The sequence below is a fragment of the Micrasema longulum genome, unplaced genomic scaffold (genome assembly GCF_059751315.1).
Source record: "Micrasema longulum isolate JH-2025_06_02 unplaced genomic scaffold, ASM5975131v1 h1tg000253l, whole genome shotgun sequence".
NCBI lineage: Eukaryota > Metazoa > Arthropoda > Insecta > Trichoptera > Brachycentridae > Micrasema > Micrasema longulum.
In genome coordinates, this window is record NW_028277458.1 from 164,883 (window position 1) to 187,167 (window position 22,285).

A 22,285-nucleotide genomic window follows, 5' to 3' on the forward strand; every position below is an offset into this window, starting at 1 on the left:
TACAATGTTTTTTTGTAAAATTATGTTTTGTGGTCAATGCATAATAAACATTACAAGTGGGTGATGTAAGATCAGTTATAACCTAAACTAACAATCGGAAGTGTTTCTCAATTCGTAAAAAAGTGGCATTTGTGAAATAGAATGTAGCCCAAAAAATGTAGAAGTGTGTAAAAAGTTTTCTATATCCTTTATCCACAGTGTCAACATTGTAGAAAAATACTAATGGTTATTTTTGTCTGCATTTGAAATGTAGAAAATGGTCGGTTTGCAAGCTTTATACTTTTCCTTAGCAGTTTTATTTTTGAATGATGGTTCAAAGATGTGTATGAATAAGTACGTATATTTATTTTTTTACTCGGTGACCCATTTTCTGGTATAACTAGTTATGCTTATAACGAGCAAAATCAGTCAGTCCCATATTCCCCGTAATAACTAAGTTTGACTGTAAATTATAATAAATTACAATGAACTTCCATCGAGAATTTTCACTAACAAATTTTAATGTTTTCTTAAATACTACTAATTTTTAATAAATAGTACTCAAACCAGATACAATTTTTTAGTTATTTAATTGCGCATAATATGTTGCTCTTATTTTTCAGTTGAATGTCTGTCAAATAACCAAAACTTGATTGTGAACTATGCCTGTTCCAATTTATCTCTTCTCGGGAAATGTTACGCTCTTCCTTTGGTTGATCGAGTTGAGAAAGATATTTCTAATGTTTTGGAAATTTCCCCCTCCCAAGAAGTCAAATCACCCAAAAATGACACCGAAGTAACTGCCATATCAAAACTCGGCGTTGTGAATAAACTCTTCGGTGTTTTGCAAAGTGCTAAATTTACTTCTAAAATAAAAGAAAAAGCTACCACTGCACTGGGACAGATATGTCTCGGTGAGCATTTTCCACATTCCAAAGAAATAATTAAGGGATTTTTGGATATGGCCAAAGAGGTAAGATTTTTTTTCAATATTTTGACAGTACCTAGAATAATAATCTTGAATCCATGTTTGGAAATAAGTTTTTTAAAAAAATAAAATATTTGAAGTATTTAAAACACGGCATTTTGTTTCTTTCAGACTAAAGACTTCGAAATACATCTCCAGATCGGTGAATCATTAGTGTATTGTGTAGATGGTGTGAATTCTCTTTACAAAAGGGACTTGTGGTCCCAGCCATTGCCCGATGAGAGTTTAGTTCCGGATAATAAATCCCACACAGATAATGACCAGCTGTTGGATTGGCTATTGACTGAGCTGCTCGAGTTTGTAAATATTCCTCATCCCAATTCTAGACAGGTATTTCATTAACTGTATTATTATTTTTAAAATCAACTCTGTGTTTGCTTCTGAAGATTTAGATGCGTGTATACTAAAAAAATGTTAAATAAGGTTTTTTCTGAAACACATTCAAGATTTTATTGATATTTACTATTATTTTTATTTGTTTGGTTACAATAGTATATACGTATGAGGGTATTAGTAGCAAACTTAGAAATCTCCACCAAAAATGGAATATTAGTAATAGATGCCAAAATATACTATACATAAAATCCTACCTACCTAAATAATAGCGTAATTCAAAACCGTCTCTTAATATTTCAGTTATACTTGACACGGCAAACTTTCAGCATTCTCCATTGCGTTGGTGATAGAGATGGGCGTTCCAGTTTTTAAAAATAAAAATAGCAATAACACTTATCGTTTCACAAATTAAACTGTTTCGTGAAGACGTTTGAAAAACAAAAGTTTAGTGCTGTTGGGGACATTGGCACGAACACAAACCACAGTGACAGGATCGTGCATTCCGAGCAACGTCACTGTCAAATGCTAAAAGGGCCAAAGTAGACATTTATTTATTGACACTTTATATACATATACAATAAATATACATATAAGGGCGGGCATATTGCCTTAAGGCAATTTCTTCCTACCTACCCAAACCGTTCAGTTTGAGAAAATTATAAATACATGAACATATTGAATCTTACAATTTTACACAAAAATTAAAAGCAAAGATTAACAAAAATAAATATATGTATAAAAAAAAAAATAACACTTTACTATGAAGAGAGGAGAGGGGATGGGAAGGAAAGAAGAAGGATAAAGGAACAATTTAAATATTTAGATAGTGACATTTCAATCTCGACTTAAATGTAAATAAAGAAGGGGCGTCTCTAACATTAGTGGGTAGATTATTCCACAATCGAGCGGCTACTACTGTGAAAGAGGAGGCAAAAAAATTAGAGCGATGACAGGGTATTAAAAGGGTTCTCTCGTTACTAGAACGAAGAGATAGTCCGTGTTGTGAAAGGGTTGGATGAGCTCTCTCAGATAAACAGGCGAAGTGGGATTATTTAAAATATTGTGAAGTAGTGATAGAATGTGAATGTTTCTTCTATGCCTGATACTGAGCCAGTGTAGTTGCGTGCGATACTCGGTTATGTGGTCAAATTTGCGAAGATTAAAGATATAACGAATACAAATATTCTGCAATCGTTCTAACTTATCAAGCAATTCAGAGTTAGCATCTGGATAACATACATCCGCGTAGTCAAGGAGTGGAAGAAGTAAGCTCTGGACTAATGTTTGCTTAACATTAATTAAGACATTGGTCGTAACGTATCCATTACAATGTTTGATAAAAACATCTTCAGGGAGCGCCAATCTTCAATATGAAACTACATGAGGCCAATGTTGAATTTTAACTCTTTAGCAATTACAAATATTTTTTTAAAAATCTTCAGCAACAATGGTCCTGGAAAATAGAAAATAATAGAAAATCGACATTGATCTTTTTTCTATTCAAATGGTATCCCCCAACTCTGAAGTGAAATTGCAAAAAAAAAAAAACTTAAATTCTGACATCTCCCTTTTTGATCCAAGGCACTGATTTATTAATTTTAATATTCAGATTGTAAACTAAGCGGCATGTATTATTTTATTTTTAGGCTTGCTGTATTTGGTTATTGGCTTTACTGAAAAATTGTCCCAAGAGGGTTCCCATCAAATCCAGACTTGCACCTATTCAAGATGCTTTTATGGAATTTTTATCAGAAAATAATGGTTTGTACTTTCAACATGTCATCTGTTTAACTTAGTATATAGGTATCATCTATTTTCGGCAGGAAAATGTGTGGGGGTGACATGTTCACGTCGAGCAAATCGATTGTCACAAGATCCTGTCCGTGGACGTCACACGAGGACATTGCGGCCATACGCGTTAATCATCGTTCCGCAAAGATAGACTGCCCGTCAATCTCAGTAGCAATGTCTCGGAACAATTTTTTGTCTTACAAATTGCTGTTGCTGCTGCACGTGGACAATGGTCGAGTCCTAGGACCAAACAGTATCGAATTGTCCATGTGTAAACAACCTCTTAAGCTGATGTGCTTAAATCCATTTGATTGAATGTTAGTTGTCGGAGTATTTTAACTTTTCCTAAACAAATCTAGCCCATTTTTTAAAAATAGTAACTGATATCAGAATAACAGCGGGTTAATGCTTGCAGACATCGTGCAAGATGTGGCCAGCAAGGGGTTGGGGCTGGTGTACTCTTGCTGCGGAGAGGTGGAGCAGCGGAGCCTGGTGGAACGTCTACTGGAGCAGCTGGCTGGGGGTCGGCGTGCCGTGGCTGTTGTGACGCAGGACACCAAGCTCTTCGAGGAAGGCCAACTCGGAAAGACACCCACTGGGTAAGCGATCAATAATTTTATAGGAACACACGCTGAATTTATCCTTGAGGGATTTTTATCGAGACAGATATCTCAATTATGATGAATAAGTTTTTAAGTAAGGAATATAAAAGTTTAGGCATGTACATTTTCAGAGCTTACGATATATATTTTCTAATGCGATTTCACTCAGTTAAGCTTAGACTGTACCTTGTCTACGTAATAATGATAAATCAATTTTCAAAAAACTGACAGCTAGTGGTCCTGTGGGTATTGTCGCTGACCCTGAAACAGGAGGTCTGCAAGGTTCGAATCCCTCCTATCATAATTTGTTTCCTCTTTTCTAACATCGTATTTACGACTCAAAGAAGATGACCCCAAAATTGAAATATTTGAGTTAATCATAAGAATGCACATATTTTTATTAAAAATATATATACACGTGTGAAATCACATTATTAATGGTATAAATTTATCTTGGAATTAATATTATTATTATTTTTATTATCATTATGGATAACTTTTATAGCGCCATTTTTGTAATATAATACCTGAAGGGCGCTTTACATAGTGATTTTATAGATAAATAAATTTAATTGAAGCTTTTAAATTTGTAATTTAATTAATACAATTTATATTGTTATCACATGCCGCGGATTCATTCAAATGATTTAGAAAACAAGTGGGTTTTAAGTTTTTTCTGAAACATCACTTCACTTTCACAGCCTCGCACTTCTGCTGGGAAAGCATTCCATGCCATAGGGCCTACGACCGCAAATGCGCGTTCATTGAATTTAGTGCGCTGTTTGCGTAGAAGTATAATAACTTTTTCTCTCACCGTAGACATAGTTGATCTAAGCATAAGACGCCTGTCAGCCAGTTAATCTGGCCAACAGAGTTTGTATTCAACCCTCTGTGGAAAACATAGCCAGGGCAATTCCCGAAGTAGTGGAGTGATATGACTGAACTTAGAGATTCCGAAAATAAGTCTCGCTGCAGCATTTAATACGAGTCATTTTGTTCATTGGTAGACATCATTACAATAATCGACTCTAGACACTACAAACGCATTTATTGATTGACGGGTGGCATCAACCGGCAAATTTTTGCATTTAATTTGTCTCAGCTGGTAGAAGCATAAACTTATCGTTCTACTAATTTGAGCGTCAAGAGAAAGGTCAGAATTAAGTAAAACTCCCAGTAGTTCAACGATGGGTAAAGCGGTACTCCCTACATCCGATAGGGCCGTATCCAGGATCTAATTCTGTCGTCTGGCTGAAGCCACCGATTTGTTTAATATCTACATCATTTGTTATTTAAAAAAAGAAATCTTCCTTTTAGTCTCAAAAATATGTTTCAATTATTATTTTTTAATTTATTTTTTATTTTAAATTAATTTTTGCTGCCTTCAATTTCAACTTGACTGATTTTTGTTTAATTATCAAATACATTTTGTTAATTATGAAATCATTTTTAACTATCATCATACAAACCTATGGTATTGGATAATATTGATTTGCAATCATTTGACTGTTTAGGGGTAACCTGTCAACATACAAGGAACTGTGCTCATTTGCCTCTGACCTCAACCAACCTGATCTCATCTATAAATTTATGCATCTCGCTAACCACAATGCCATCTGGAATTCTAAAAAAGGTTTTTATTCATCTTTTTTATTTGCAGTGAACATCAAAAACATCATTTTAGTTATTATTTTCTTTAATATTCTCACGCCATGTAAATTTATAATGTAATATATATATTAATGTAAATTTATAATGTAATGTATATATTAATGTAAATTTATACTGCAATAAAAGTAGCGGAATTTCTCATAATAAGCACCTCAGCACAGGTTTTGCACGGTGAAGTATTTATATATGTATGTAGAAAAAAAGTGTACCTGTGAAATTATTCATAAATGAATAAGTTTTAATTTAAATATTGATTTGTAGAGATAGACCGAAGTTTCAGGGCTGGTATTCCAAACACTCTCGCGCCCGTATTATCTCGTGTATTTACATAAAAAATAAATGAGAAAAACTGTTTTCTCGTGCCACGAGAGTGGTTCAGAATAGCACCCCAGATGTGGTCAAATTGGAACAGAAGCCCTAATTCGGTTTCAACTGGCAATCTAGTTTATTGATTTCTGATAAATTGTATTTCAGTTGGCAATATTTATTTATTTATTTAATAAACGCTCATACGGCTTTTACAATACTGCAAGCTTATTTTTAGGCGGGTAGTCTTTCTGGAAAATTGTAACAACTGTTCACTACTTTTATACTTTATAAGTTTTCAAATCTACTAACACACAATTTAGATATATTAAAGGTTAACGTTTTTATAACTCGAATTATGTGTCACTGTTCAAATCGTATTAAACCAGCTTCTTATAAGTTAAATATGTATTTGGATTAATTACCCTGGTGTTTTTCAACCTGTGGGTCGCAGGCATAAGGCGACCCTACCCCCCCAAGAACGCCTTGTTTCTCTTAGTGCCCGGATTTCTTTAAATCTGCGGCTACCCCCCTCAGGATGTCAAATTTTCACCGCTCGCTTTTGCCTTGCTTTCGTCCTTAATTTTTGTAGGGAACCCCCTTCCCGGAAACAAGAAACCAGGCAAAAAACGGTTCTGAGGGGGGGTCGCCACCTATCTTTCCACTCGTTAGGGGGTCGCATATTCAAAAAAGTTGAAAAACACTGAATTACACAATTTTGTATTAAATGTTTTTGTATAATTTTTTTTCTTTACTTAGTTTAAATTGGGCCCCTTGGCTTGTGGTGCAAAAAATATTACATTTGTGTGTCAACTTATTACACTTCTTTTTATTATTATTATTCACTAATTTATAAATCTACATTATAATAATAAACATAACATCGTTTTGAGAAATAAATCAATTGAAAAATTCTTTGATTTTGCTAGTTTTTATTGAATGTTTTTTAATTGTGTTATGTTTCATGACTGAAAGAATGGAGATTCACAATTCGGCATCGATCAGACTAAATATTATATTATTGTGTCATGTAAAATTGGTTATTTATTTAATTCTAGGTGCCGCATTTGGTTTCCAATCTATCATCCAACAAGCTGGAGATCAACTTTCCGAGCATTTACCTAAAATTGTACCCCGACTATACAGGTATCGTTTCGACCCCACACCTAAGATACAGAACTCCATGTCCAGTATATGGCACGCTTTAGTTCCGGAGACTAATAAAACGGTATTATTTTTTTCATAATATGCATAGTTTTAAATTTGGATTATGGAAATTATTATAGCAATCATCTTCTTATCAGCCCGTTTCTCCCCACTGCTGGATATGATCTCTTCCTAATTTGTCCATGTATTTCCATCCCGGGCACTCTGTTCCCACCCGCGACCCACGAGTTCGATGATATCGTCAGTCCATCTCCCCTGTGGTCTCCCTACTTTTCTTTTATTTTCATTATCTCTTCATTCTTTATTCGGTCTCTTGAGGACACCCAATATTTGTCTTTCCATAGACCGTTGAGTGCACTTAATTTTGCGGACACTTCTGGCAATGAGTGGCACGGCTTCGAGTCACTTTTCTCATCGGCTGTCATATCATACATACCTTTCTTTCGTAATTGCTTTCATAATTTACATGCAGCAAATATTAAAAGTAAAATGAACTACAACAAATGAGTTAAATGCGAGACAAAGTTGATTTTATTTTAAATGTGTGAATTAAATACATTAATTTATACTTTTGTTTTTTTTTTTTATAATAAAAAAAAAGTATTGCCACAGGTATTTTCTTTGTATTATTTGCTGTTTCTTTAATTATCATACCTAATTTTGAAAAAAAACTTTGTATTATGAAAGACAATTCGCATTTATGTATTTTTTTTAATGCATTTTAAGTTAAAGCAATGTAGATAAACTTGTACACATTCTCATATTGTATCGTCTGTTTATTGTATCACAATATTGTTTATTTGCTAAACTAAATTTTGAAAACATTATTTCAGGTGGAAAAATACCATTCAGAAATTTTAAATGACTTGGTGACGAATATTACAGCCAATCAGTGGAGAGTTAGGATGTCCTGTTGCTTGGCATTATCAGATCTTTTAAGGTGCGTGTGATAATAATATAAGTAATGTTTATTCTTTAAATCTGTATTAAATTTAAATTGCTTTCATAATTTACATGCAGCAAATATTAAAAGTAAAATTACAACATGAAAATCTAAAGTATGCTTCTCTCAGACTAACGTTTTGTCTTACATATATTTCAATAAATAAATAATATGAAATGATCAATATAATGTTGAATATTGTAGGGTGACGCGAAGCATGAGCGAGTTTCTCCCTCGCTTGGCTGAGATTTGGTCCCAGTTATTCCGTGTTATGGATGATGTTCACGAAGGAACACGTGTCGCGGCTGGCAATACTACTTCGGTACTTTCCAAAGTAAGCAGTGTAAATGCACGTTTTAATATGTACATATTGCTGTACAGCTATTCTCTGTTTTTAATATGATTTGTTACTTCTTTAGCTTTGTATTCGGGCCACGGATGTAGACCAAGGCAAGTCAGGAAAGGAAATCATGGCGGTCATTTTACCCGTAATCTTGAATACCGGGATCACGCACACAGTGCCAGAAATTCGCCAAATCAGGTTGGCATTTTTATTACATTTACTTGACCTTTTAAATGCCGCTAGGATTGCTAAGGCAGTACCTAGAAGTTAAGGCAATTTTTAAAAAGGATAACACCTGAAAGAAATATTTTAAAAACATTATATATTATGTCAATAAAGAACCTACCAAATAAATGTGTAAATTATGACACAGTGAAACAGAAATAAATCACTCAAATTTTCACAAAATGCCTTTCTTTTTTTAGTGTGTTTTGTATGTATAGACTTACATCGATGCACATTCAATTTGCAATAATTAGAATTTTACGTGGTTGAAATAAATAAATGTTTTCAGCCTGCAGACAGTATCCAAGATGGTGGGCAGCGCGGGCGCCTCCCTGGCCCCCTTCCTGCCCACTCTGGTGCCTGGGCTGCTGCAAGCCGCCGGAGAGCTGGAGTCGGCACGGCTGTCGCACCTGTCTGCCGCCCTGGGGGCACAGCACCACACGCAGGAGGCGGTGGACGGGCTCTGCGCTCATGCAGCCAAAGCGCACTACACCACCGATACAGTCACCAAGGTAATCCGTCACCACCCGGGGGCGCAGCTCCGCACGCAGGAGGCGGTGGACGGGCTCTGCGCTCACGCAGCCGAGACGCTCTATGCAACCGATACAGTCACCGAGGTTATCTGTCACCACCTGGGGGCGCAGTTCCACACGCAGGTGGCGCTAGACGGGCTCCACGCTCACGCAGCTAAGGCACACTGCACCACCGATATAGTCACCGAGGTAATCCGTCACCACCTGGGGACGCAGCTCCACGCGCAGGAGACGGTGGACGGGCTATGTGCTCACGCACTTTAGGCGCCTACACTACCGATACAGGCACAGAGGTAATCAGTCACTTCCCGTCAGCCGTTCTGGGGGCGCAGCAAGAATGCTATATTGATATAATGGAGTTAATCTAACTCCTTTTGTTTAACTGCAATATTTCTTTGTTCTTGGACTGGGATGGACCCGAAGTGTAGGATCACCTTACCTTCATGTAACAGATTATGAAAATACGCTGCATTTGGTTCGAAACATAGCCTAGGTGCGGAAAGGGGAGTGATGGTATAAGAGGATGTTTTTTTTCCTCTGAAGCTTTCTTGTAAAATTATTGTATTTTGCCTTCAGTGTATCCAATACGTGGACGTGGCGTGTGCGGAGGCTATGCTGCCGGCCGTCCTGGAGCTGCTCAAGGGGCCGGCGCTGGGCTGCAAGGTGGCCGTGGCGCACGCCCTCGGGCTGCTGGCGCTGCAGCTCGGGCCCGGCCTGCAGCCCTCCGCCGGCCGCATCCTCGCCGCGCTGCTGCACTCGCTGCTGGACCGCAACTCTACGGTGCGCAAGCATGCCGCCGACACCATCGGTACGGTCGTCGGTGCGGCCAAGGTATGTACGATTGAGATGAAGGCAATACGGCATACATCCTGAATTGAGATGAAGGCAATACGGGATACATCCTGAATGTAATTATGTATTATTATTAAATTAGAAGCAGGCGGTTATCAACTTAAATACCCCTATCTCGTCTTTCTGATAAGCTCATTTTTTATTCCTATATATTATGAGGTGGTCAGCGTAGACTTGAGAAAACTTGACGCCATTATGAGTTAGCTGACTCCGTGATGCTTGTTTGAATGACAAATAAAATTTAAAATCACACGGCTTTCGAGATAATGTCTGTGATTTGTTTCCTTAATGCGAAGAACGTTAAACCAGACCACATTCATCAACAGATCTGTGAGGTGTACCGAGAACATGTAATGAATGATTCGATGGTAAGAAGATGGGTGAAAACGTTCAATGAATGTCGTGATAATGTGCGACGAACAAAGTGGATGTTTATCTTTGATTAGTTATGAACTGGTTCGATGAATACCATCGAATCATTTATCACATGTTCTCCGTTCTCGTCACAGATCTGTTGGTGAATGTGGAATGGTTTGATAATCTTCACATTAAGGAAACAAATTATAGACCTTATCTCACAAGCAGCGGGATTTTTTTTTTTGCCATTTCAAATAAGCACCACGAAGAGTACTTAAATTAATATTGTCCATTTATATGTAGTGTTCTCATACTGTCTCTACTATAAGGTACCGGGAATGTGAATTTATTCAAATTCTTAAAACATAGTTACATACTTTAAACAATAGTTATTAGTTACACTGATTGACAAAATTAAACTTTTTGAATGAACTAAAGAAGGTGATTCAGGTCTAATTTTTCCTGCGAATTCAAAAGCTACTCTCCAATTTTTTTCAGAATGTACGTTTTTTTAGTAAAATTTAAAATTCCGAAATTTCAGAAATTTGATGTTTTAAGTGATGATATAGGTACACAATAACATGATTTATTTACAAAACATATTTTTATTCGATATTGCCTGTATTTCTTTGCTGGCTGTCTCTTAAGGTCCCTACAGTAGTTCGCAAGCATGTTTTGGTTCCGTTTTCCCTTGATTCAATATAATGCGCCTCCGTGGTGTAATGGCGTGACTCACGCACGAAAGGTTCCGGGTTCGATTCCAGGTGAGAACGCAAAAAAATAAATTATTATTATTAATTTTAAGCAAGCAGCTTATGGGATTAAGATTATTATGTGGTTTTTGTCAGGCCTGGCTGTTCTGTGTTGTAATTCGTCACTGTAATTGGGCCTCCTGGCCTGTTGTGGTGAAAAAAAAAAAACATTGTTAAAAGCAATATTTTTTAAAACAGCTACAAAAATTAGAGATTCTAAAAGTTAAATATGAGATGCGAGATATGGTAATTTGGGAGTAAAACATAACAATACAAAAAAATAAAGGATGATAAATGCATTCCGATGTATGCATATTCGGATTCAGCAGAAAAAAATACATGAGAATCGACGACAATAGTTCATGTTTCAAAATCAGTGTTATTGGTTTCGTGCATAAGGTGTTGTTCATGACAAATTTTACATTAAGATAAATTTGTTAATCCAAAAAAAATACTGTTTTTTTTAATGTACCATTTATATTTGGCAGGAATCTTCAGTGGACAAATTAGTAACAAAATTATGCACGTGGTATAAGGAACGAGATGATGAAGCTGTGAGGTCTGCCATAGCTCTGACATTCCAAGCCATTGCCAACCGTCACTCAGAAATGCTCAAGGACAGATCCAACATTGTTATGCCAACCTTATTTTTCGCTATGCACGCAGAGAAAACTCCCGGTAAGTAATTATGTTGTGATATTTTAATACGTAATTAACATTGTAAAGGAATGTCACGCAGAAGGAAAATGTATAGTGATAGTTTTATTAAAATGATTGAATATCTTGTTTTAAAAACCTCAAATGTCACCGATCGTTAATTTTTCAGGAGAGTGTTTAATCTGTTTATGGGGATTATGTCTTATAGTGAAAGAAAATTTTACACGTTTGTTTAAAGCACTAATAGAACTCGAAAATTATATGAATAATAAAAACTTTGAACATTTGTGCAAGCAGAATTCACTATAAATGGTTGAATAAAACTTTATTTTTTATTTTTATGATAAGTTAATGTAATAGCATCATTCCATGTCCGCTAGTTGGAGCATATGGTGTCCACAAAGAGCCTCCATGCATCTCTATCGGTTGCCAGCTCTTGTGCGTCCTCAACATTCAGCAGCGGACGTCCATGAAGTCGAGAACCTGATGCCTTGTGAAGTAGGCAAGCGTGGTTAAGGCTCTCGGGAGGCATCCGCATTATAAGGCCCAGCCAACCGTATCACCTCCGCTTGATGACAGTTGTCACCGGAGTTCGCTGCGTCCGTTCTCTTATTACTTTATTCCTCACAAAGTCGAACCGCCGCACACCCCAGATTCTTCTGAAACACCTATTCTCAAAACACAGTATCTCGCTATTTTGGGCCCTAGTGAGGTGACACAATTCGCATCCAAGGGAAGGTGTTGGTGTTCATTTTAACCTTTCTTTGAGCCATTTTTCCATTACACTTTCAAGGTGAACTGCTAAATATGAAGAGGCTTGTGAATTATGACTGTTAACCAATTCCTTCCTCATACAAACAAAACACGAACACATCCATTAACTTCGACTGACCTCTAAATATTTAACTCGCCGTCTAGCATATTTGTATGTGTAAGGCGAGCGACAATTTGACGTATCACGAACGTTTCTGTTGTTGCGGGTATACTTTTTTTTTGGACGATAATATCGCGAACGTATCACGTACGTTCATATGGGTAGGACGGTTGAATTAAAATTAAAAAACATCTTAATTTTTATTTCCTGATAAAGATTTGGATATTTGGCTACCCGGATTACCAGTCATAAACTCCAGAGTTTGGATAAATGGAGTTCTACTGTATATGCTCTTGATTTAACTTTCAAATTATGACCACAAAAAATAAAGATGCTACAAAAAATAAAATTATTAGTGAATTAAACGTTGTTAATTTGTGGGTCATAGAATTTAAAAAAAAAAAAAACTATTTAATGGAGTCATAGATCGATAAACATAAAATAAAATAAATTCAAACGAAAAAAAAGGACATTTGCCGTTTTTAAAACGAGGTCTTCGATTATAATACGAATTATCCTGTGGATGCTAGAGCTTTATAGGCCTGTGTTTTGGACAGAAACAACAAGTACGGTGGAACTGTACGAGGAGGTGTGGAGTGACATCAGCCCGAGCAAAGAGCAAGGGATCCGCGCCAACCTGGAGGGGATCTGCTCGTGTCTGGTGGAAGCTATCGGGTCAGCGAGCTGGAGCAGCAAGGGCCAGGGGGCGCGGGGACTGGCCACTGTAGGGCGGGAGGCATGGGCAGCCTTGCAGGGAGCTCCGGGGGGTGCGGCTGTACCCCGTCTGTTGCCGCCGCTTCTGGAGGCCCTCAAGGGCCGCTCTTGGCCCGGCAAGGAGGCCCTGCTTCGGGCTATTGCGGCACTTTGCAAGTGAGCATCACATCATCCTATTCAGTCAAAATTTAACTGATTTCAGAGCAGTTCATTAACCCATCAATACACCGCACATTCGAGAGCTAAATCGGTCGGATCTGAAAATCTATTACAGTGTATGGAGAAATTAAAGTCCTTTTTTAAAAGTATTAATAAGAAAAAAATACATTTTGAGATTAAAATTAACTTTTTGATTATTTCGTAAATAAAAATAATATGTTCTTTACATGTACCTACTTAAAAATATGTAAAACTTAATTTTAAAATATTAGCTAGTAAGTATTTTTTAAGAATATACAGATGTAATTTATTTTTTTTAATTGTACTTTATAAAATGTTTTTTTTTTAACAAAATTAGTATATTTTAATTCTTAAAGAAATATTTAAATAATTGAAATGAAGTAAACGTAGATTTAAAAGTTTGTTGAAGGATAAAAATCCATTTATGCCATACTTACTCAGGAACATAATACTGGTATAAATAAAATATTACAAATACCTAATTGATACGGGAAAAAATGTAACAAACATTTTTTCATTGGTTTTCTTTTTCATGTCTTGACAAATTATTGCCTTTCAGTCATTATAGGTATAACACCCATGGCATGACTTTCAATGGAAGAACCTTTCCAGAATGATTTCAGAATCACGAAGATCTAAGAAATCTTTATATTTTTTGTCATCAGTTATTGGAAGTGGCACATTCGTGCATTTTCATGCTTTATTTAAATAGTAACACTATACTTTCTGGTTTCCTTGCGAATAACACAGGTCATGTAACTATTGTTTGAATCATATTTATATAGAATTTTGTTGGGCTGATCTTCATTGACAAAAATCAAAACTCTACGAGTGCCATTGTCAGTATTTTAATCAATTTTTGTTCCCACACCTCGGTCATTAGTCGGTGTAATTGGCCAACAATGCCAGTGATGCTGCTTTTGAGAAATTCCAGGTGCACAAAAAATACATACATAAGTATATAATTAAAATATACGAGTTGTAACCGAATGTGACGAAAAGGTTTTAAAAAAATACATACATATGCGTTTAATAATCAAATAAATGTATTTTTTAATTTTACCAATAACAGTATATTATGAAATGAGAGCAGCTAATGTATGCATTGTGATTTATGTTTTCATCTATTTATTTTCCCTCAAAAAGATGTGCAAACGATAGCGACAGGAGTGTGTGGGAGGGAGCAGTGGATGTCGTCATGAAGGAATGTGGGAAGAAGGAACCGGTGTATCGGCGCCATTGTCTGTCTGCTCTCGGAGACATTCTCATGCAGCTCAAAATGGATCGCTTTCAACAAGTCTACGAGATCCTTGAGGACACTCTACATAAGGTAATAAGCAAGCACACGCGTACCAAGTGCAATTAAATTACAGGAAAAGTTTGACATTTTACCCAGCTTATAATTATTATTTTACGAGTCAATTTTAAAAAAATATATTTAGAAACCTTAGAATATTGATTTTATTCTAAAATTAAAATGTGTATTTTCATATTTCAGAATGTAAGCAGTGTTGGCAAAGACTCGGATGATGATGAGTTCTCAAATGAAGAATCGTTAAAGAAAAAAGAACAACTTATACTACTGAAGGAGGCTTCTTACGAAACATTAGGAAAGGCGTGGCCAGACAATAAAGAAACACAAGGTACCATAGCAATATAAATGATTTTTATTTCTCAAGTTAGTAACTTACTAAATTGATAAATTAAAAAAAATAAAATCTTTTCATCATTCATATTTTCAGGAATTTCATCATACATTCTTATTCTTTTATACAGGGTGTTGGTAAAACCCTGTCACATCAGAAATCACGATGATCGCTATGAGCAAGAAGACATTGGCTTTTTTTTAAAAATGTATAAAAAAACAAATAGTTGCTTACTTCTGCAGGGGAGAAACCAGGAGTGTAATCTCTTGGAAACAGTCCTAACTGAGAACTTGGTTTTGCATGTAGACTGGATCTTTCCATGTATTCTCCTGAGAGCCGGTTTCATGTTTTTTTTTTAAATTCACACAGAAACGTGTTTGCCACGGTCAATTTACAACCATTTATTATAAAATAAAGATAGTAAAAGCAGATTGTGTAAATATTTTGTAGTTCATAAATGAATAAAATTTAAAGTTGGTGCTTTATGTTTCTGCCAGATAAATACCAACGAGTGTTTGCTTCCCATTGCGCGGAGTGTATGGCTTCCAACACGCGCTCGGTGCAGGTGGCAGTACTCACGGCCCTCGGACTCTACGTGGACAAGTTACTCCTCTTACAGAACTGCCCGACCGCTTCCCCCGACCTGGACTTTATCGTCTTGCACATTGTCAAACTACTGGATTATTCCTTCGGTAATTTTTTCAAATATAGATTGATTTCCATAACCCTGTAACCTCTTTTTACACAGTTCTACGAGGAACGTATCCGCCGTGTAAAGAGGTTCCGGTGTATTTATGTTTTGAGTCAAGTTGAGTGAAATTATTCTCGTGGAAATGAGACTTTCATCACATCAGTGGACAATTTTAATTATTCATCATAGATTAAAAAAAATATATAAACAGCCATATTAAAAACTATCAAAATTGGGTGCTAATTTAAGAATAACCTTTTAAAAAAAATTAATTGTTTTCTCAAAATGATATTTTATTTTTTAGGTATAGCCAAGAACACAAGACTGAGAAAAGAAGCTCTGAATGTACTGAATACTCTAGGAAAAAAAATAAAAGGCCAGTATTAGTCAATTATATATTTTATTTTAGACAGTGTACACATGATGAAAATAATTTGGGTAATATTAGCACTTCTAATTTTTTTATATGTTATTTTAATTTTCAGACTCCAAGAATGTAACAACTTTAGAAGAGCTGAAGAAAGTGTACATTAAATTTGAATCCGACTTAGTTTCTGATAGCGCTCCGGAAATCAGATCTCGCCTCGTACAAACAAAATTATTGTTCCAAACATAATTCTACTCACCATAAGTAATTGACAAGTGTATTTAACCTTTTTTCTAAAAACAGCTACTTGGATCTGTCTTAAATAAATATTTATATAAGATTACAGATATTTCATTTAATAAAAATCCAATTTAAGAAAAAATGTTGTTGCTACGTAATTAATGAAACGCGAGCACACAAATGCGTGATAAAAAATGTTTACAGGACTCGGGACTCTAATTTTAGGCTCTTATTTAAGAGAGATGACAAATACGTATTACTTTATATAATCTTAATCACTGATGAGAGATGACAAAATACAAAAAAATACAAAATTGTATGTTTTAAGTATTACATTATTTACGAATAAAATAAATAATTTTATTATGAGAAAAATCTGGGATTTGAAATATTAAAAATAATCGATGTGATGTTTTATTAGAAGTGGGATTTATTAAAATTTACCCGCTCAAAACATTCTTCTCAAATGGAATAATTTTGTAGTTAGTAGCAGGTATAATACTACATAATTTCATGCAAATATTGAATTGGCATACATGGTTGAAAAATCAAGGGTCTTGGACCAGGACGATTACGAACGCATTGCGACAGTATACTTAACTTTTCTACTATCTCTTTCTACCGAAGTATTACGAATCTGGCTTTACTGACATGTCGACACGTGTTTTCGGGAAGATATGGCAACCTTAGCCACTAGATGGTGATGTCTTTTAACTGTCAAACTTTGCTCAGCCCTCAAGGTCAAAGGATAAAATGTAGCCACCTCAAAACGGTTTAAAATACACTTGTGTAAAAAAAAAAAAAAGAAAGTATACTAGAGAAAGAACAGTGATGGGAAAGGTTTCTTGTATAAAAATCAATTTGAGATTAAAAAAATTAAAAAAACTATTGTACCTTAATTTTTTTCTTAAATATAACGTGACATCAAAATACTTTAAAAAATCGTTACAAAGCTTATGAACTATCTCTGTCATATATGCCAAGTAAAAAAGCAATGCAGGGCATTCCAATAACTAATATTATAATTATATCACTATTACACGAATTGTTAAATTAATGTTAAATATGTTTTTTAATTTAATTTTTGTACGAGTACCTGATTTTTATCCAGTGTACAAACATATCGCAACAAAAGCGATAAGTTCTCGCTTCAACATGATTTTTTACGTTTCCCGTGCACAAATACGCTTCGCTGAATTTCAGATTTCAGATTGTTGCCCACCAGGTTTAATGAACTCCTCTACTTTCCATCAGGTTGACAGTATTGTAGATATAATTCCAGATTCACAATTTGTAACCGCATCGAGCATTTGTATTTTATGACTTAAGGCTTTAGAAGAACACGACATAATTACCCAAAATGGTGAGTAAGAATTATACTTCTAGGATAGCATTGTAGGACATTCTTTGGAAACTTCAAGCAGATATTTTATACATAATATAGGTACATAGATCATTTTTCTTTTAGTATCCATCTATTAACCGCTTGAATGCCAAAGCGTAGATCTCAGCTGTCAATTTCGGTACCCGTTGAGTTGAGTGCTGGAGCTGAGATCAGCGCTTCAAAATCTTCAAGCGGAATTTGCTTTCTTATTCGTGTTGTTGTGAACTTTAGGACTTAAAACTGATTTTTTGTATTACTTTTTTGAATAAACAAATTAATACATCTGTCATCAAACAACGTCATTGGCGTCATGACAGTACCAAAAGTCGCACTCAATAGATCGCAATTTTAATTTTCGATTTTGTGAAATGAAAGTTTTTTTCAGAAAGATAACGAAAAATGTAAGTATTTGTTCATTATTGATTGTATTTAGGGATGAATTCAATCAATGAAATTACCATCATTGTAAGTATTTTGATAGTTTTATTCAAATTTAATTACAGTTCGCAGAATAAATTCAACGTGAGCTTTTTTTTTATAGAAAAAATTATTAAGAAATTATATAAAACAAAATTGCAATTTTTACAAACATGAAAAATATAAAAATCTCAATTTCCTCAAAACTTTTTAAATGTTGGTTAAACTTTATGAAACTTATTACTGCTTCCTTGCACGTAACAGTATATCCTACAATGGTTTTTATTGAAAAAAAAAAGGCACAGTTTTGCGATGCAGTCTTTGTTTTATTCGTTTTTTTCTTAGTACAGAATTTTAGTTATCACTCAAAGAATGTCGTGCTATAATCTTATATATACGTTATTGCAGAGTTACGAGGGTCAGTCAAAAACTAATTCCTCCTATTTTTTATCTTCTTTTAATAGTCAAGAAATTATAATGCAATTATAATGAAAACCACACTATTGAAGATTAATTTGTAACTTTTTAAGTTAATCTCCATCCATTTCTACAGTTTTGGACCATCTTTTAACAAGGGCATGTATTCCACTGTGGTAAAAAGCAAAGTCCTTCTTCCTAAACCATTGACGTTTTCACGGCCTCCTCATCTTAAAGTGAATCCCACGATAAATTTCTTTCAGCGGTCCCAACGGGTGGAAATCTGATGGCTTTGGAGCTCTGGAGGTCAGGGCTGAATGGAGGATGAGGCAATACTATCCATCCATCCAATTTTCATAATCTCTTTAGTGGGGTGACGACTGGTGTGTGTTCATGCACTGTTATGCAAAAGAAGAGAACACCTGCCTTAGCTTTTGCTGAACGAACTCGCTGAAGATGTGCTATAAACTTTTTGAGGCCCGTGACATATTGGACAGAATGTCACCACGAATTATGACATCGGCTTGCTGAATGTTGCTTGGAATCACTGCAGTCAACGGCCTGCCGCCCCGCTTATTGTCAGCAGACGGTGTTTGTCCTTCAGATTCATTACAGCGACGAACTCGCCGTCTTTCATGAATGCGAATGGGTGTTTCACCTTCTGCATTCAAGAACTCAATCACAAAATGCAACAGCATTTGTTGCAGCAGCAGACAGATGTTCGTATTAGACATAATACAAACATGGATGTTGGCCATTTCGCAAGCAACTACAGTGCTACCACCTGTTGATGCAGAAATTTACTACTGCAGTAGATTGTAGAAGGAGGTTTGAGGAATAGCGCCAAGTTCAAATTTTTCACTTAACTAACTTTATTTAAGTAGAAAAAACATAGCAGGCATCAGTTTTTGACTGACCCTTGTAGAAGAACGTAAAAAAAGTTTATATAGAGGTCAATGGAGAATTGCAATCCATCAGTGATTATGTTTCGTTTTGCAAAAAAAGGCTGAAAAATCGGTGCGCACGGGCAAAATGCTCAGCAGTCTGGTACATTTTGCGTCCCGCTAGTTTGGCATTCGAACGGTTAAAGAATTTAACATCTTATAAACAATTCAATTTTTCATGGTATTAAAAATACGATAAATCTTTATAATAATATGTATGTACGTATGCACACATTCATTTAAATGATACTGAACAATTTAAAAGTTCACATATTAAATAATAATAAAAATTTTAACGACTGAAAATCTAAGAAATTTAATAAACAAAAAATATCAAATGTTTAACAATAAATTTAATAAAAATTATAACATCCAATGCTTAGCAATAAGATAATAATAATACTTATATACACATTAACCTAAACTGACATTATTTTTTTCTTTAACATTGCACAATTGGAAATGTGTTGATTTGTTAGAAATAAAAGTTTACCGAACTAAAGAATGCATTAACAGCTTCTGGTGCATAATACATTTTGGTATATGCAGTGAGGTTTTATTCGACGCACAGAAGCCGAACGTATTAAAATTTAAAACACAGCAAGAGAACATTGCAATTTAAAGTTTTTAAAACATTTACATTTGCACAAATTTTTAATTATTTCAATAATACCATATGCGTGTTCATTTTATACCTTCGTGGGATTCTTGAAATCCAGATGTCTTATAGTGAGAGCTATATCATAAAAACTACTAATAAGTATCGCTAAAACTGACTAACTAAGGCAGTTGGCATCTCACTTATTTATTGTTTGGTAGTTGAATTATTTAGTTAAGATTGTGTGAGCTGGCGGTGAACAGAAAACAATGCCGAAGATGAAACCGGAAAGGTAAGAAACTTGAACATACGTCAAATACTAGCTATATAGCTAATTCATAAATACAAAAACAAAACAAACAACATTTATCCAGAAAATTTATGTCTACAATGTCAATTGAACCTGATATTACATACGTGTCTAGTTTTAAACCTAGTTTCATTAACTTGATGACCAAACAGTAGTTATTTTAACAAATAAAATAAAAATACTATTTGACACCTGTAAATTTCCATTTTGAGGCCGTTTTCTAAACATTGTAGAAGAACGGGATTCTTTGATCTGTGAGTCCACAACCACAGTTCAAATCTCTGTACCACTATACTGATGTCATTTCTGGCATCTACCTATGTCTAGAGTTTACGTTCATTTGGATACATAAATGTTTTTTTTTCAAGCATTTATATTGCACATTTATAGTGGTGTCAAGTTTAATAAAAATGAACTCGTAATATACATATTTACTAACTCGCTACAAATGGCAATCAGTTTTATTGAGAGGTATACTGGTTTTGTCTTAGGCAAGGCATCTTGTTAACTATGAATTTTTCCAGATGATAAATAAATACATAAGTACATAAATGTATTAGTTAAGATGTTAACATAAGTTGTGTCTGTTTTTTTCCAAATTGAAAAATTAGCGCTAAAAGTGGTCAAACAAAGTGGTCGAAAACTTTCTGGTTTTTTATTGTGTTCAGTTTTACGTTTTCATATTTTATTTTATTACGAGCCTTTAAAATGGAATGTCAAGTAGACAAAAGTGAGCATTTTTGGCACCTCCTTCTGTTCGCGTTCAATTGAGGGAATAAATATGCCAAAACTGCACGCTATATTTGCGCAGTGTACGGCGAAGACACAATGAATTAAACGTAATTATGCAGAAAGCAGCCAGCCATAGAAAAGTGAAACTGAGATAATTGTACAATTGCAAAAAGAGTGAATAATAAAATCTACACAACAGTTAGAATGTTTTTGACTTTGACAAACGATAAACAAAGAATACATTAGTATTTTTATATTAAAAACAAGAATCAAATTATATATTTAAACCAGTTTTAATGATTTTAGAAGTACCGTCAGATTTTTTTAGTCCTGTGGGTGTTTTATGCAAATTGAGAAATGTCGTTTTTGTGATCAACACTATTTTCAGAAGGTGATTATTATAGTTTTTTTTGTGTAAAAGCGGTCTGGCTGCTTTCTGCATAACTATGTTCAATTATTGACTAATTTGTAATTATTTTTTTCGTTGTGTCCTTGTGTTCTCTTCATTTGGAAAAGCGGACACAACTTATTTTAACACCTATATTGTATTTGTCATAAATTTTCGTGACATATATTATGTATGTAAATTATTATTGATATAGAATATGAATTAAACAATAAAAATTATATTTTGTTAAATGAATGTAATCCTTAATTAAATTAAATTTAAAAAATATACATTATAATTTTGGCTAATTTGCGAAGATAGGACCAGTGCAGTATTTTTGTTATTTAAATCATTCACTGTATCGACTAGCGTAGATTACATAATTATATTACAACAGATTAAATAAATATAAATCCCAAAAAGTGAATTTTCGCCACAAAACTTGTCAGTATTCTGCAGAATCCCTTACGGGAAATAATGACGAGGATCTTTTGAAGATCATTTATACAGAGAGAAAAGTTATTTCCGAAATATCCACCATTTACGACAAAAGCACTTTCAAATACTTACTGAATTTTTTAGAGTGGTGAAATAAAATATATTTATAAATCGATAAAATACATTTTTAGAGCAATCAATTTAATCCTCAGCGAAAATATTCTTAATTGTTTTAATTATGTTCTTCAAAACATGTACATATTTTCTTAAATTATTCTTGTAAAATAAATATTTCTCTAACCCATAAAGCGACACATCATATTTTGAAATCCGTTTATTTTTAATATTCCCATAAAGGAAAAATAGTCATTTACTCAATTGCGTATTTAAATAAAACTCATTTACGAAAATCTCATCAATGTTTTTTTTATGATTTAAAAAAT

General features: G+C 34.5%; 1 protein-coding gene across 2 annotated transcripts in view; it reads left to right on the forward strand.

Annotated features, from left to right (window-relative positions):
* The window catches only part of LOC148283190 (proteasome-associated protein ECM29 homolog), a 31,469-nt gene extending 15,155 nt beyond the window's left edge, over positions 1 to 16,314 (forward strand). For both annotated transcript variants that reach the window (XM_088223880.1, XM_088223879.1), the window contains exons 17-34: positions 603 to 952; positions 1,079 to 1,297; positions 2,950 to 3,064; positions 3,510 to 3,693; positions 5,211 to 5,329; positions 6,732 to 6,901; positions 7,674 to 7,780; positions 7,988 to 8,117; positions 8,203 to 8,324; positions 8,641 to 8,863; positions 9,461 to 9,715; positions 11,334 to 11,523; positions 12,934 to 13,246; positions 14,417 to 14,600; positions 14,769 to 14,913; positions 15,414 to 15,608; positions 15,912 to 15,983; positions 16,093 to 16,314. In XM_088223880.1, the coding sequence (XP_088080006.1) occupies positions 603 to 952; positions 1,079 to 1,297; positions 2,950 to 3,064; positions 3,510 to 3,693; positions 5,211 to 5,329; positions 6,732 to 6,901; positions 7,674 to 7,780; positions 7,988 to 8,117; positions 8,203 to 8,324; positions 8,641 to 8,863; positions 9,461 to 9,715; positions 11,334 to 11,523; positions 12,934 to 13,246; positions 14,417 to 14,600; positions 14,769 to 14,913; positions 15,414 to 15,608; positions 15,912 to 15,983; positions 16,093 to 16,223 (3,224 nt within the window). In that variant the 3' untranslated portion in view covers positions 16,224 to 16,314. The remainder of the gene's footprint in view (positions 1 to 602; positions 953 to 1,078; positions 1,298 to 2,949; positions 3,065 to 3,509; positions 3,694 to 5,210; positions 5,330 to 6,731; positions 6,902 to 7,673; positions 7,781 to 7,987; positions 8,118 to 8,202; positions 8,325 to 8,640; positions 8,864 to 9,460; positions 9,716 to 11,333; positions 11,524 to 12,933; positions 13,247 to 14,416; positions 14,601 to 14,768; positions 14,914 to 15,413; positions 15,609 to 15,911; positions 15,984 to 16,092) is intronic.
* Positions 16,315 to 22,285: the final 5,971 nt, after the last annotated feature.